The 15135-nt window shown below is 41.9% G+C and overlaps 1 protein-coding gene across 3 annotated transcripts in view; it reads right to left on the bottom strand.

Moving 5' to 3' along the window:
• Positions 1–683: 683 nt before the first annotated feature.
• Positions 684–15135, bottom strand: part of CPSF100 (cleavage and polyadenylation specificity factor 100) — a 178211-nt gene continuing 163759 nt past the window's right edge. For all 3 annotated transcript variants that reach the window (XM_087683646.1, XM_087683647.1, XM_087683649.1), the window contains 7 exons: positions 4157–4255; positions 2028–2159; positions 1878–1922; positions 1572–1739; positions 1358–1435; positions 1119–1276; positions 684–1030 (listed from right to left, as the gene is read on the bottom strand). In XM_087683646.1, the coding sequence (XP_087539772.1) occupies positions 1184–1276; positions 1358–1435; positions 1572–1739; positions 1878–1922; positions 2028–2159; positions 4157–4255 (615 nt within the window). In that variant the 3' untranslated portion in view covers positions 684–1030; positions 1119–1183. The remainder of the gene's footprint in view (positions 1031–1118; positions 1277–1357; positions 1436–1571; positions 1740–1877; positions 1923–2027; positions 2160–4156; positions 4256–15135) is intronic.

Here is a 15135-nt window from a genome sequence, read left to right as displayed (position 1 = left end):
TGCATCACCTTGTTAATTCTAGTTCCTATATTGGATGCATAGACAATGTTCAAAATGAGTAATGCCACACAACGCCAGTATATGAACACTTCAAAATTACACGGCGAATTTGTGTCCTACTGAGAAGCAATCGTAGAGTGATCAATGGCTGCATAAAAGCATAATTGCAGCCTATCCGTAAACATATGCACGCATATACAAGGACAGCGAACCTGGGGGGTTGGCTCATGTCTAAGCCGCTGATCAAATGTCTTTAAACTATTACGAATGGATCTGGGACAATTTAGAGGTCTTTCCTGTCTTGCTGACCACCATCCATGCATAATAGACTTGCACGAGTGTTATGGCACTTCAGTATGTATAAAGAACTGCATAATTCTCTACTGCATTCAATAAATTACACAAAATTAAAATGACATAAGATCATCCAACAACAAATTCGGAGCCAACAAACCAGCGATAGGCATTGGATTCAAGAAAAACACATGTTTATATCTCCGCTGATAACAGAATTCCTCTCTTTCTGTGACAGATCCTCAATACTGATTGTGCTATCAAAGGCAGGTGAATGATGCACTTCACTGAAGTTTGGTACTCGAAAAGAGTGACCCATGGACCAGCAAGCATCCTCGAATTTCCTTATCAAAATCTTTAATCAAATGGCTACATCTGACATCCATAAATCAGTAGAAGGCTGGTCTATTACTTTTACTAATAACCTCTCGTAACAAATATTGTGACATATATATAACGATTTACTATAATCTGCTTCATATTGAATTAGAAATTAGGAACATTGTGCTAGTTAGTAGTACAGATCGAATTCAGTATGAGCTTTCAAGGGGTAACAGAATAGATTTTAACCTCTAAACTTCTTTCTCTCTCTCTCTCTCAAGCAGAGATCTCAGTCATCTTTTGTCGATGAACAAATTTTTCCCTTCTTCTCAGGATGTGCAATGTCATAGGGAAGGTGGGTTGTGCACGCACACACTTGCCAGCCATTGTCTGAGAACAGCCCATTCTTTTGCACCTGCGCAAGCATAAATCATAAAACATGACTTTGGTCCGAACTAAGACTAGCCTACGTATGGTGCGAGCATCAGAATGATAAAACTTACCTTTAAAAGAGGATTTTGGATCATAATAATTCACAAGACATCACTTGTGCAACTGAAAGGTGTAGTCACAGTGAGTAAAACTGTGAATACAAATAGTCACGCATCCGATAGTAATCTTCGGATAAAGGCCCTTCAAAAACCACTTGTGGACCTCCACTCTGCAAGCAAACTAGATATGTTGGAGCATGCTAACAAAGGTGCTTCCATGTTATTATGTTCCCAAAAACAAACAAAATTACCTTCTGCATACTATCACCCCCAGTTTTCCGCACTGCAAAGTTCCCCTCACATCGAAGTGCCCCGCCTGCAAATTCAGCCTGAGGAAGAAACCATACAGGCTCAGAAAAAGGCATGCCCATAAAAAGCTACAACAAAAGCATGAAGAGAGGCAGGCTCAAAGAAAGGGATTATATTCTTCTGGCATGACAACATGCAAAGAGCACATGCTTATACCTGTACACCTTTGAGAGCTAGAAGTTGCTTGAAGTCAGCCAGCTTTAAATCGCCTACAAACACAGCTTTATGTGGTGGAGGGGTGCCTGAGTGAGGTAGCAAAGGAAGTACATCATCTTCTGGAGTCCCAACCTCTCCATCCACCCATGTAAGCTCATAATCACCTAGCTGTACACACCATTAAGCATGAGTAGAAAGCAAGATTGGTTGCATGTGCTAGTTTATCTAAGAGGTCCCTTTTCCATGTTCATCACAGTGCATTATACCTTAAAAGCTCCCAGTTCAAGTTGTAGGAAATAAATATACCTTTCTGAAAAGAACATTACTCATCAGTCGTTCTGTGAGCCTGACCTGTTGGAGATGAGGCAATGTATGGGTAAATCAAACATGTTAAAAGAGCCACCATACATTGAGAACTACCAAATTAATTGGTCCCACAGCTCACCAAATTCATACCTTGTACGCAGACAAATCCGATGTCACGTCCACAGTTTCATTTATCCTGGGAGCATAGACATGGGGGCAAACATGCTTGAGGCTATGCTGTTTCAAATGCTCAGTGGCTTCAGCAGAGCCGTGCACCAAAACCTGAAATTTAACCAACATACAAAGGATTAACACCTCCCTGAAGTAGCAATGACAAAGAGTATCATCAATCAAAAGCAAAAAAAAATGTTCTACTAGACAGCATCTCAGCAGGCTCCCCACTCCCGACTATTTGTAGGCACAGTAGACCCAGGGACACTGTCACAGATGGAAGTTGATTCCTAGTATTATAGCCTGGTGTATCTAGACTGCAAGGTGCAGGCACACCATAGACCTTCACGACGTATCCAAAGCAGAGACTCTTTCGAGGATTTGGATTGAGATCATCCACTCTCCACAGGAGATGGGAGAGGATGCAGGATAGCTCTGAGAGGATGAGGAAGAGGAGGCTTCCTGAGGACTTGGGACGTGGGTCATATGGCCCCTCCGTTCGTCTGGCACTATAGCCCATCAGATTGGTCGTTCACATAACCATTGTATTTGTGATGTACTTGGACACTCTTGACAGAGCCTCTTGACAGAGTTTCTTGTACTTCGCATTTTTACCTCAGGAGGATTTCTGCAAGCTGTTATCAATAGAAAATTTATTTCCTCAGGGACAAAAAATGAAAGGTGCTCTACTGTTGTAACCCCTCGATGTGTATGCACTTGGTTATAAGTAGACTCAACATCAACATGCCCTCATCAGTTAATTGTTCTTCGCTTAGGTTTTAGAAATCTCATTTGAAAAGAGACACCATTGTCGTGAGACTCAATCCAAACAGCTATAATAGAGACACCAGTAGTGAGACTCTAGTCCAAACAGCTAGTTCTAAGTCCTGGATCAAAGTTCCTAGTAATGCAGTCTATAGATAGTGTGCCCCCACCCCTCCATCTATTATTACTGTCTCTGCCTTCACTTTTCATACACTTCCCAGGGAAAGATTCTAAAAACACATTGGATCTTAATGATAAGGACCACGAGCTTCCCAAGAGATGGATTCTCCTCCTTCCTGGCACTGTCCTACAGCCAAAGCCTTGAAAGAACTAGATCTGCTGGAGGCAGAGTCAAGTAACAACTTGCCACCAGGGGCAGTAACAAACGCCAAAGGAATGCGGTAACCTTCCAAGAGGCCTAGGTTATGAGAGGCTGACTGCTGCCAGTAGTCTGTGGAAGACTTTCAAAAGAGGAAGAGAATGCTGTGTCCAGACTCCAAGCTTGAGCATGCTTCATGAAAGACTGACGACAGGGCTTTATAATTTATGTTGTAATTCAGGCAATACTTTTCATTAACTAATAGATGCCAATAAAGTTATACTGGAAGACCTTGGACGTTGGCAAAGGAACCTCATTTCAACTTCACAAACAATAAAGGTAAGAACTTTTCATATACAGACAAAATCTATAATGGAGTTACATTCTAAACAATGCTCTGCTTAATCAGCTGTCTAAATAGAGGTCTGAGGTGCTTTTTAAGTCTTCTTGGAAAAAAGGAGAAGAAAGGATAGTTGTAAGTGCCTAAATAAAGACTTACACTTGACTGCATAGATGGTTCAGGTACTAAAAGCTAAATATGCCTCTTCTACAAACCAGATTGTTCCAGATAATCATCCAGATCTTTAACATGGATAGCAAGTATTCACAGACTGATTCAGTTGCTAGCAGATATGTAGGCTTGGTGCCCAAGGATATACATAATAGCCAAGTAAAAATCCAAAAATTTCAGCTGAGTCACTTTCTAAAAGGAAGTGCTTCACATTATAGGACAAGCAATTCCATTGGACTCCTAAATGCTTGATGAAACTACCCATTAACTTTATTTTACTGCACCTGAAATCTTGCTTGGCATTGAAGACAGAACATGAGAGCTTGATATTCCTTTGTTTTGAAGGTGTGAGACAAGTTGCACTAAACTGGGATCGATTAAAGAAAACTGTGCCATAGCTTCGTGTCTAATGATTTGCTTATGGTACTTAGCCCAAGTTTTTGAGAATAAACATCAATGAAATTTATACTGGTGGGTAAATCTGAAATAGATGCGGCAGAAGTTTGAACTTACGAGCTTTAGAGGCACCACATGAGCTAAGATTGTCTTAATGGAACGCCCATCTGATCGCCCTTCAAAATCCATATATTGCAAAGAGCATCGAACTTGAACCTGGATGTTGGATTGTAAACTTGCTGGTTGAGAGACTGGCAATCAGAAAAACTGAAATGGCTTATAAAACCACACTTGAAGCCACACATTTGAGCAGCACCAAAGTTATTCTATCTCATTCTTTTGCTTTCACCTCTTACCAAGTGCATGCTACATTTCAATAGCTTCACATCTTTATTAGTTACTACACTAGTCATTCCAATCCCTGCTCTCTTTAGCGTTAATGCTAATAGCAAGCTGAATGATAACTAGGACATAGACTATGCACAAATCTAAAACATATTGGAACCAGATTTTGGACTATGTAAAGGCTTGGGCTTTTCCTTTGAAACCTACAGCCAAGCTGATGCCTTATTGTTCCCTGTATGTGATCATTCTGAATATGTTTCCTGTCAATTTTACGGTGGCACTCCCCTTCTAACTATGCTAAGTATTTATGACTGGCTTTTATTTTCACACCTGGTGATGCCGGCAACACACATTCAAAACATGCCAGTTCAGAAGAATGTACCCAAATCCACGCACAACCAATACATTTGCATTATGCATTTAATGCATTAACTTATGTTTTTAGTGCAGAGAGATGGGGATCTATATCACACTAGTTAGAATGCATTTTACAGTTGGTTTAAGTTCATATAATTGTTGCTTCTTTCTTTCTTATTTGGTCTTATTAGACTATGTATGAGCACTAATTTTTGGCTCATAGGTCTTTCAACCTATTGAAGGACTGTTGTCAAGTGTCACATCTGGCTGTCTAAACAGGAAGCTGTAGGGATATCTCAGCAATCACTCATCCAGTCTACCCGGGAGTTTCTCAAACAGGACGTTTCAGAAACAGCTTCATATGAGAAAGGAAATGAAGCGAAACAACTATGCAAATACATGACATTTCATTACTTCAGAAATCGCCAAATCCTATATAACAAAAACATATTCTCCTTTCAGTTTTTAGAAGTATGTGTTGCTTTTTTGTACAAGCCGAAACAATCTTCCTAGTATAAGTAGACATGATTTGTACACTGCAGAATGGAAAGGCACAAGATCATGATGGCCTTGTTAGGAAACATTTTATACATGCATGTGAACTTCTTGCTCCCTTGTTCATGCAAATTTTCAATGAAGCCATGTGTGAGGACTTTCTGGCAAGTTGGACAAAGCATACCATTACTAGCGAATTACAAGAGAATCATAATTGGTCACTAATTGGCCAAAATATATAGCTGCATTTTAGAGCATGAGCTTAGCACACGGGCAAAGAGAGATGGGCATAGAGCACGGGAGCACGCAAGCTTCAGCCACCGAGGGTTCACAACACTTCATCATATATTGACCCTCAGAGCTATTATACAGGAATGTAGGGCACATGGGAAGAAGATTTATTGCTGCTTTGTGGATTTTCGCAAAGCATTCAACACTGTGCCCCAAGCCAAGCTCATGCAGCGACTACAAGATAGTGGCACTCCAGAATATCTACATTGGGGGATTTATCATTTATGCCTTGTATAAGTCGTTGACAGGGAGGGTCTAGACTTTGGGGCACATGGCAAGAGGAGTTATTGCTGCTTTGTGGATTTTCACAAAGCATTCAACACTATGCCTTAAGACAAGCTCATACAACAACTATAGGATAGTGACACTCCAGAATTTTGGATATGATGGACAGTACTATTGGGGTGAAGCATGGATGCCCACTTTCACCTACTCTCTTTGGAGTTTATGTTGATGAGCTCTAAGGCTATGTGGAGACCAAGTGTAAGCTTAGCTAGCAAATTAATACCCATCTTGTTGTATACGGATGATGTGGCACTAATCGAGGATTCAAGTTTGCAAAGACACATGCATGCACTACAAACATTTTGCATAGATAGAGGATTGACCTTGAACCTTCGAAGACCAAGGTGATGATGTTTAGTACCACACAAGCTTGGGTGACCCCAGTGGGACATCAGATTACTCTCGGTAGGGATGTCGTTGAGTATGCTATATCCTATGTATATCTGGGAGTCACATATACAGGACCTACATTTTGACTGCAAGATGCAACAACTACTAGGTTGGATAGAGGTTATGCAACACTTGAAACACTTGAGGGAAAATGTACACATGCTCAATTATAGGAACCCCAAACTAAATTAGGGCTATTTGATACATTCGTTACCCCAGCCTCCCCAGCCTCCAATATCAGGACTAGGTCTTTGGAAAAAGACTTGGAAGAGTATTGAGAGGCCACTAGTGATGATGATTACTCGCATGTTATGAAGCAAACCATGGGTACTTCAAGAGATTATTAGGGCAGAGATTGGAGCAGCACCTGTGATCACAGAGGCATTATTTCAGGCTGTAACTAGCTTACAGAGAATATGGGAATTCCCTAGATATAGATATTCACAACTGGCATTGACTTCCTTCGAGAAGCTGGCGGAGAATGGGGATACACATCGCTGGCATGCAGAGATGCAGTCATGATTCAAGACACATATATTAGAGATGGATGCACTCCCACCACTCCAGTACAGTTTGGATTGCCCATACTTGGATCTCACACATACAGAGCAAAATCAAGTGATTAGGGTAGATACTGTGAAGATTGATAGAGATTGTACATGGGTGCATCCTCTAAAGCCTCTTGGTACAAAGATGGCATAATATCAGTGTCATTTCTTACATATGTCAGCAGAGGGATTCATTGTCACACCAATATACTTGGATGTCCACCTCTCCCATGGGATATGTAGTACTATTGGCCAGATATGGACATCATCACAATAGCTTAGGATTGAGAAGGACGGTATACACACGTCTGAGGATGCATGTACTTGCCAGCTATGCCACCAGAAGGTTGAGTTTGAGGAGCATTTTATCTGTAGATGTACTGCATATTATCAGATCTATGGGAGATTTCATTGCCTTTTTCAAGAGGGCTTTGGGCCTTTTCACAAGGTGATGAAGTACGAGGATCAGATATGCCTAGCACTGTTCTTATTGGAGATCCAAGCATGTAGAGAGAAGCTTCTAAGAAGCAACACAAAAATAGAGGCAGAGTCAACAAGCCAATGGGTTCTTACAGAGTTTTTCAATACTTGCTCCAGAGCTAGCTCGCTACATGCTACTATTACAGATGCTACCCCCTACAACAATGACACCACACCATTCAAGAGTTATAGGGGTCACAGTAGACCAAGCAGCCACACTCGGTAGAGCACAACACCCACCACCCCATCGCTATGCCCGACATCCTAAACTCTTGCAAATTTGAGCCGTCATCATTCGCCATTAGAGATGAGTACCTCTCCTTAGTGGAGTCGATATCTTGGACCACCCCATGATAGATATTCTTGCCTCAAGGAGGGTACATTGCTTCTAGAGAGTCATATTGATTAGGGTGGGATCCTACAAGTTAGTTGAAGGATCATTGAGAGATCATTTTGTACATGATGGCAGTGTATACTTGCAGTAGTCATAGTTAGTGATTTTCCTTTTCATTTTCAGTGTTGTTCTCCAGTCGAGATGTAATCGCCCAATGTACTCATTTCTTTGTCTCATAGGTCATTATGGTTCTCTCTCTCTCTCTCTCTCTCTCTCTCTCTCTCTCTCTCTCTCTCTCTCACCAAGAGTATATGTACAAAAATGGGAGTGCAAGATGTTGATCTAAGAAATGCATTCCATGCTGATTAACCTCTTAAGTAGCCCCGAAACATGCTTATTTAATGAAAAATGCAAAATCTGTGCGCTTCTCTGTTTAAGAGAGTTTTTGTGAAACCCTAATTTGGGAGGGTCCATCCACATCTATAAATAGCTAGGCTGCCCCCATTTAGTCTTCATTCCTTCTATGCAAGTTTTTTGCATTCACGTGAAGATCTTCGTCATCAGCCTTCTTCCATGTGGCTGTCTAGCCTTTGTGATTGCTGCCACCAATTCGTCTGTTGCTCCATCCCCTACCAACTGCCCCTCCAGCAGTCGTCTGCTACCTTGCGCTTCTTCCATTGCTGCGTTTAGCCCAAGACAGCCATTGCCTGCCCCGCTTGACACCTCTTCTCCTATGTTTGGCCCCAGACAACCATCGCCAGCCCTAGTCAACACCTCTTGCATTGTGTTTGGCAATTTTAGCTATTGTCGGCATCCTCATGCATCTCCATTGCTATCACCGGCCATCCTACTACTTCTGGTGATCTACAATTTGGTCTTATACATCATCTGACACACTCCAACTAGTGGTTACAACACTTGGAATCCATCTACGGTGACCGTCACACTCTAACACTTAACACTCTGCCCTTGAGCATTTTGTACACTCTTACATTCATTAACTTCATAGTTCTCCTTCTCTCTCTATTTATATTTTTGTTTTTGCATTTTTGAGTTTTTCATTTTGTGTTGTGTTTAGGCTTTTAATTTTGCACGTCACTATTTGTGTCTTTGTGTTTCTATTGTGGTCGTACACTCTATGTTTCCTTAGTGAAGCCCCCAATAGTTTCTTCACATGGTATCAAAGTTGGTGCTCTTGTAAAGAGTATCATGCAGATATTCTGGAGTGCTAAGTTTTGTGCAGGGTACACAAAAAACTTGAAACTGAATCACAATGTCTTTGTCACCTTCTTCTCGGGACCCCATAATGTCTTATCAAACTTCTCCATCATTGGAGGCCTTGACAAGCATTATGGACTCGACGAGGAAGATGACAGCCCCTTCGCCTTCACCTTCTTTATTTTCTCCTAATCATGATTTCAATCTCATGACAGAGGAGTTAAAGGTTTTCTCCTATTCCAGATTTCACACCCCTCCTACCAATGTTGCTACATCATCCGAACCAGTTGGTGAGGTTGGCCACCTCTCTAAACATGGAGGACATATGACATTTGGGACGACTAGCGACCCATCTTCTTCATTTCAGCCAATCCAATCAAAACCCTCTCTTGTTTCTTCTTTTGTTGTGCGAGATCCGGATGATTTTCTGTATGTAAATGTCAATAGAGGGGGGTCTCGAATCAAGCATCCTTCATCAAGTATATCTATATCTTTTAATTCATTTGAGCATGTAAGCCACTCTTCTCAAATCCCTCCCATCCCATCCCCCTCTTCTAGCCGACACCTCAATTTCCTCTCTTCACTCCAAAACTTTGGATTATACTCCCCATCCACCCTCCTTTCCACAGTAGAAGTTGGAACCTCCGTTCCCACTCCTAGCACATTCTCATTCTTCATTCCATATTCACACTTCCCTACCACTTCACATAACAATGCATCACTGTAGGGTATGGCACCCTTTAACACTATACCATCCACTTACCCTCAAGCCACTTTACACCACGAGGCTTCATTACAGGGAATCCCACCCTTTAACACAGTTTCCTCCACCTTCTCATTAGTGAGAATATCATTTTCTGTTGGGAATAAAGGGCCATCGTGCCTTTTATATGTGCACAGGTGTGAACACACCCTTAGCACATTTGTACTTAATAAAAATATATATTTAAAACCTAAAGAGCTACACTAGTCTTTGTACCAAACATCAGAGGTGTCGTATTCACTCTCCTTTCTAATACTCTCTACTCAGTCAGGCTCCATCACACTGGTATCAAAGCTCTTGGTTACAACGCTTGCGCTTCCCAAGAGTGTTAGTTCATAGGACTGACAGCAGTCTACAAACATCACTCAACATGCGAGGCAGACCAGGACGACAGAGTGCAACAGACACAGAGTTGAGAAGCAAGGTGACTAGGCACAAGTCGTGTGCATTCGACCACCACAGGACGCATGCATTAGTTGCACCAACAGGCGACCAGATGGAGTTGAGGAGTAAAAGCGAGCAGGTTGACTAGAATACTAGCGGATGCCAACGAACGTGCGACAAGACTAGAAGACTAGAGGACGCTCACGAACGTGTGACAAGACTAGAAGACCGACAAGCGCCAACGAGCGTACAACCAAACCAACAACTTGACAGACACGCGCAAGTTGTGCAACTGATGGGCCGTCAGATAAGTGCAACCTGTGTGACACAACGAAGGATAGGCGTGAGATAGGACGTGACTAGCACGTCAACGGACCTCGTCACATCACTTTTCTTTAAGGTCACAACTTCGTTTTCTCTCAAAAATTCTCCTTGAATTTCCCCTTGGCCTGATAGGCCTTCGTGGGGTAAGCACAGTTGAGAATTTTGGAAAGATTTGTGCCAAAAATTTGGGGATTTTTCTAGACATGATGAGAGCAAGACACAACAGTGATACTTGTCTCAGAAATTGCAGAAATTTGTGACATTTTGCCTCTGACATTTGGGGCTTTTTATGTACATGCAAGAATTGGGTTGAAATTTACCTGATTTCTCAACATTGATGCACATTGGACCCTGTAAAGTTTGGGGCTTTTGCTGTTTGGGCGAAATTTGTGCACCATTTGGACATTTTATCTACATGCGGGTTTAATTCCATGCAATTTGGACATCTAGCACTCGGAAAAATTTGGGGGTTTTGTTGAAATTGCTTTATTTTGGCAAAATTGGCCTATTCTATGCATGTCAAAGACAATGCAAATGTATCGTTGATGCTTTGAGCAACAAAATTTTGGAGCTTTTGACCGTCCGTGTCAAATTTTGTGCCCGTGGATGCATGTACAACAGAAATTGCAGCTAAAATTTGGGACTTCTCATGTGATATGATCTATTCGTCTTTGGAACAGCTGTAATCAGTTGTGGAGCGCTGTAGAACAAGGTTTAGTGCTTCTGAAAATTTATTTGCAGATCTGAAATTTCTGCTTTTTCGTCATTATTTATTGCTGGTTGGTACTTCTTTGTACCTTGGCCACTCATGTGACAGTTAGCGCCTGCTTTTGCTGAATCTTTGGTCACATTTGGCCTGAAAATCATGGCTGGCAGCAGTGACAGCAGTCATCTCATGCACATTAAGAAGCTTGAAGGAGCACATAACTTTGCAGTCTAGCAAAAACAATGCTATAATATCCTATTGCAGAAGAAGCACACAAGGCCGATTAAGACCAAATGGACAAAGCACGCAGATATGGAACAGGAAGACTGGGATGAGTTAAATGAGCTTGCACGCTCAACCATCGAGCTATCGATTTCTGATGCCTTGCTTTTTAACATTGAAGGTTTGGATTCTGCCTATGCTATTTAAACTCGACTAGAAGAATTGTATGCCCAGAAGAGTGCCACAAGCAAAGTTTATTGGCTGAAAAAGCTTATGGATTTGCGTATGAAAGAGGGTACAGCAATGTCTACTCACTTGAGTGAGTTAACTCCATTTTCAGCCAGCTAGTTGCCTTGAAGTTCATGGTTGATGAAGAATTTAAGGCTACGTTCTTGCTTTGCACTCTGCCAGAGAGTTGGGATACATTCAGGATTGCTATGAGGAATTCTAATGCGATCCTTCTGTATGCTGATGTAGAGAGTTCTCTACTCATGGAAGAAATGAATCCGCAGAACAATGCATCCAGTAAGTCTTCCAGTGTTTTGCATACTCAGGGCACATCAGAGCAGAAAGGCAAATCTGATAGCAAGGGACGCAATAAATCATGTGGTAAGGATGTTGAATGCTATCATTGTGGTAAGAAGGGTTACTTTAAACGTGACTGCTACAAATGGAAGAAAGAGAAAGAAAAAGGGTAAGAAGACAAATGATATAGCAAGAAAGAGAAGAAAGAAAATCAGCCTAAGAAGAGCAATGTCAAAATCGAAGAAGTGAATGTAGTCACTCATGACAGTGATAGTGAGAATGATGTACTCTTTGTCTCTTCACACTTTAGTCACATGCTTTACTTGCAAATGCGGATTATGACATGCACACAACGATTCTAGATTTAGGTGCTTCCTTTCATGTCAACCCTCATCGTGAGTGGTTTTTTGACTATACAATGGGTCAACATGGTGTTGTCCATCTTGGGGACAACTATGCATGTGACATTGCAAGTATTGGCAGTGTGCAGTTGCAGTTGCAGTTGCAGTTTCAGTTTTAGCATGATTTTGTCTTCACACTTCAGCATGTACGGCATATACCTTAGCTCAAGAAGAGCTCGATTAGTACAGGGCATCTAGATGACAATAGATTTCAGACCACCTTTGGTGATGGGAAATGGAAGATCTGTACGGGATCTAGAGTGATTGCCAGAGGTTGTAAAAGTGATACCTTGTATCCTCTCCGTGTATCTAGAGTGCGTGACCATGTTGTTGCCGTGACCGAGTAGCCAAGTGTTTCTTTGTGGCATGGCCAGTTGGGACACATGAATCAAACTGGAATGAAAGTTCTTTCTCCTTTGGGTTACTTGCCTTGTCTTCGTTATGTTGATTTTGAGCATGTGATCTTTGTGTTTATGGTAAACATGCAAAGGCATCTCATAAGAAGTCTCTTTCCCTGAAATCTTCTTCTCTAGAGTTAGTACATTCCGATGTATGTAAGATACCAAGGTTATCTTTAGGGGAAAAGAAATACTTTGTTACCTTTGTCGATGATGCTACACGGAAGGTATGGGTTTACCCTATTCATAGCAAGGACGAAGTGCTTGTCAAGTTTTAAAAATTCTTGGCATTGGTTGAAAATCAAACTGATAAGACACTTAAGTGTCTGCGCTTTGACAATGGTGGGGAATATGTGTCGAAGGCCTTTCAGGCATTTTGTGACAGCAAAGGGATAAAGAGGGAGTTCACTGCCCCTCATAATCCACTCCAAAATGAAGTTGCAGAGCGTATGAATTGGACCATACAGGATAAGGTCCGTACGATGATGTCTCATGCTACTTTACCTCGTGGTTTTTGGACAGAGGCTGTTATGACGGGCGTACACTTGTTTGATCGGTCACCAAACAGGTCTTTTGGGGGGGGGGAGGGGGGGGTTTCCCCAAGAAGCGTGGTCGGGCAAGCCACCTTCATATGCACACTTAAAAGTATTTGGCTGCGAGGCCTTTGTGCACAATCGTAAAGAAGAACGCGAGCCAAGGTCTTGTAAACGTATTTTCCTAGGATATGGTGATGAAGATGAAATGGCATATAGATTATGCGATCCCGAAAAAAGAAAAGTAGCATGCAGCAATGATGTTATCTTCCACGAAGATCGCATGCACAAACAGCCCAAAAGAACAGAGGAAGTCCGTAGGGTTGTATTTTGCGAAGAAATACCTTTTGGACAGCAAAATGGGCCTGCTGTACAGCAGCAAATACCTGCTGTAACTGAACCTGCAAATGCAGAAAATAATGCTGGAAATGATCAACCGGCCATTGCCCACAAGGATGAGCCACTAAATGTGCAAGAACAGCCAGGACAGCAAGTTGTTAATGCTGATTTGTAGGCTGAAATGCCAGGACAGCAAGCTGAAAATGGAAATTTGCAAGCTCAACAGCCAGCAAACAATCATCATTGGGTTGAGAGATCGTCTAGGGCTACTACACAACCTGATAGATTTGTTCCTGGTGCAAACAATGTGGTTGATTATGTCATGTTGACAGAGTGTGGTGAACCGTCTTGCTTCAAGGAAGCAATGGACAGACAGGACAGCAAGAAATGGTATAAAGCCATGTTGTCAGACATGGACTCTCTTGAGAAAAATGACACTTGGGACTTGGTGCAATTGCTTAAAGAGCAGAAAACCCTTCCATGCAAATGGGTTTACAAGATGGTCACTTCTGGTTCCTCGCCAAAGTACAAAGGAAGATTGGTTGGGAAGGGGACCGGGGTACAAGCAGGAACATGGAGTTGACTTTCATGAGATCTTTCTCCTATAGTCAAGCTGGCTACATTAAGAACCATTTTTACATTAAGCTGGCTACATTAAGCTGGATATAAAACTGCATTCTTACATGGTGATCTGCATGAAGACATATATATGTAGCACTCTGAAGGGTTTGTGGCAAAAGGGAAACAGAAGATGATATGTAAACTCAAAAGGAGTTTGTATGGGCTGAAACAAGCACCAAGAGAATGATATCATAAGTTTGATACATTTGTGCAGTCTCAAGGTTTTCATAGCAGTCAAGTGGATCACTGCTTGTACACCAAAAAGATAACAGATGGCAACCTGATTATCTTGGTTATGTATGTTGATGACATGCTTATTGCTGACAAGGATACTCATGCCTTGGACTCACTGAAGCGAAGTCTTCATGGCAGCTTTGACATGAAAGATCTTGGTGATGCAAATCACATTCTTGGCATGCGAATACTCATAGATAGGCCAAAAGGATTACTCTATCTATCTCAGCAAGAGTATATCTCCAAGGTTTTGCAACGCTTTAATATGGAGAGGGGGGAACAATTGGGGTTCCATTGCCTCCATATGTGAAACTCAGTGTAGAGGACAACCCTACATCTGATGATGAGAAGGTTGAAATGGCCAAGATACCATATGCTTCAGCTATTGATAGTTTGAAGCTACACGTCCTGACATTGCCTTTGCAGTGGGAGTGGTTAGCATATACATGGCAAACCTTGGTAAAAAGTATTGGGAAGCAGAGAAAGGTATTATGAGATACCTCAAAGGCACAAAGGATTACGCTGGTCATGCGGACTGCAGAAAGTCTACTTCTAGGTATGTGTTTACCTTCACAGGAGGAGCAATCTCTGGATCTCCAAGCTACAAAAGTGTGTTGCATTGTCTACTACTACAGAGGCAGAGTATGTGGCTGCTACTAAGGCATGCAAGGAGGCTTTATGGCTTTCACGTCTGGTGGGAGAGCTTGGCATTACGGAGTTACTTGTTCTCCATTGTGATAGTCAAAGTGTTATCATGCTAGCACGGAATCCCATCTTTCATGCAAAGAAGCATATACAGGTGAAGTATCACTTCATTAGAGATGTACTTGACAGCAAGAGCATTGAGCTTATCAAAGTGCATACAGATGATAATCCTACAAATCTTCTCACGAAGGGTCTTCC

The sequence above is a fragment of the Lygodium microphyllum genome, chromosome 8 (assembly GCF_053477565.2).
Source record: "Lygodium microphyllum isolate KBCC chromosome 8, Lygodium_microphyllum_v1.1.10, whole genome shotgun sequence".
NCBI classification, from domain to species: domain Eukaryota; kingdom Viridiplantae; phylum Streptophyta; class Polypodiopsida; order Schizaeales; family Lygodiaceae; genus Lygodium; species Lygodium microphyllum.
The sequence above is the reverse complement of the archived record's forward strand: the minus strand, read 5'-3'. Positions and strand labels throughout refer to the sequence as shown.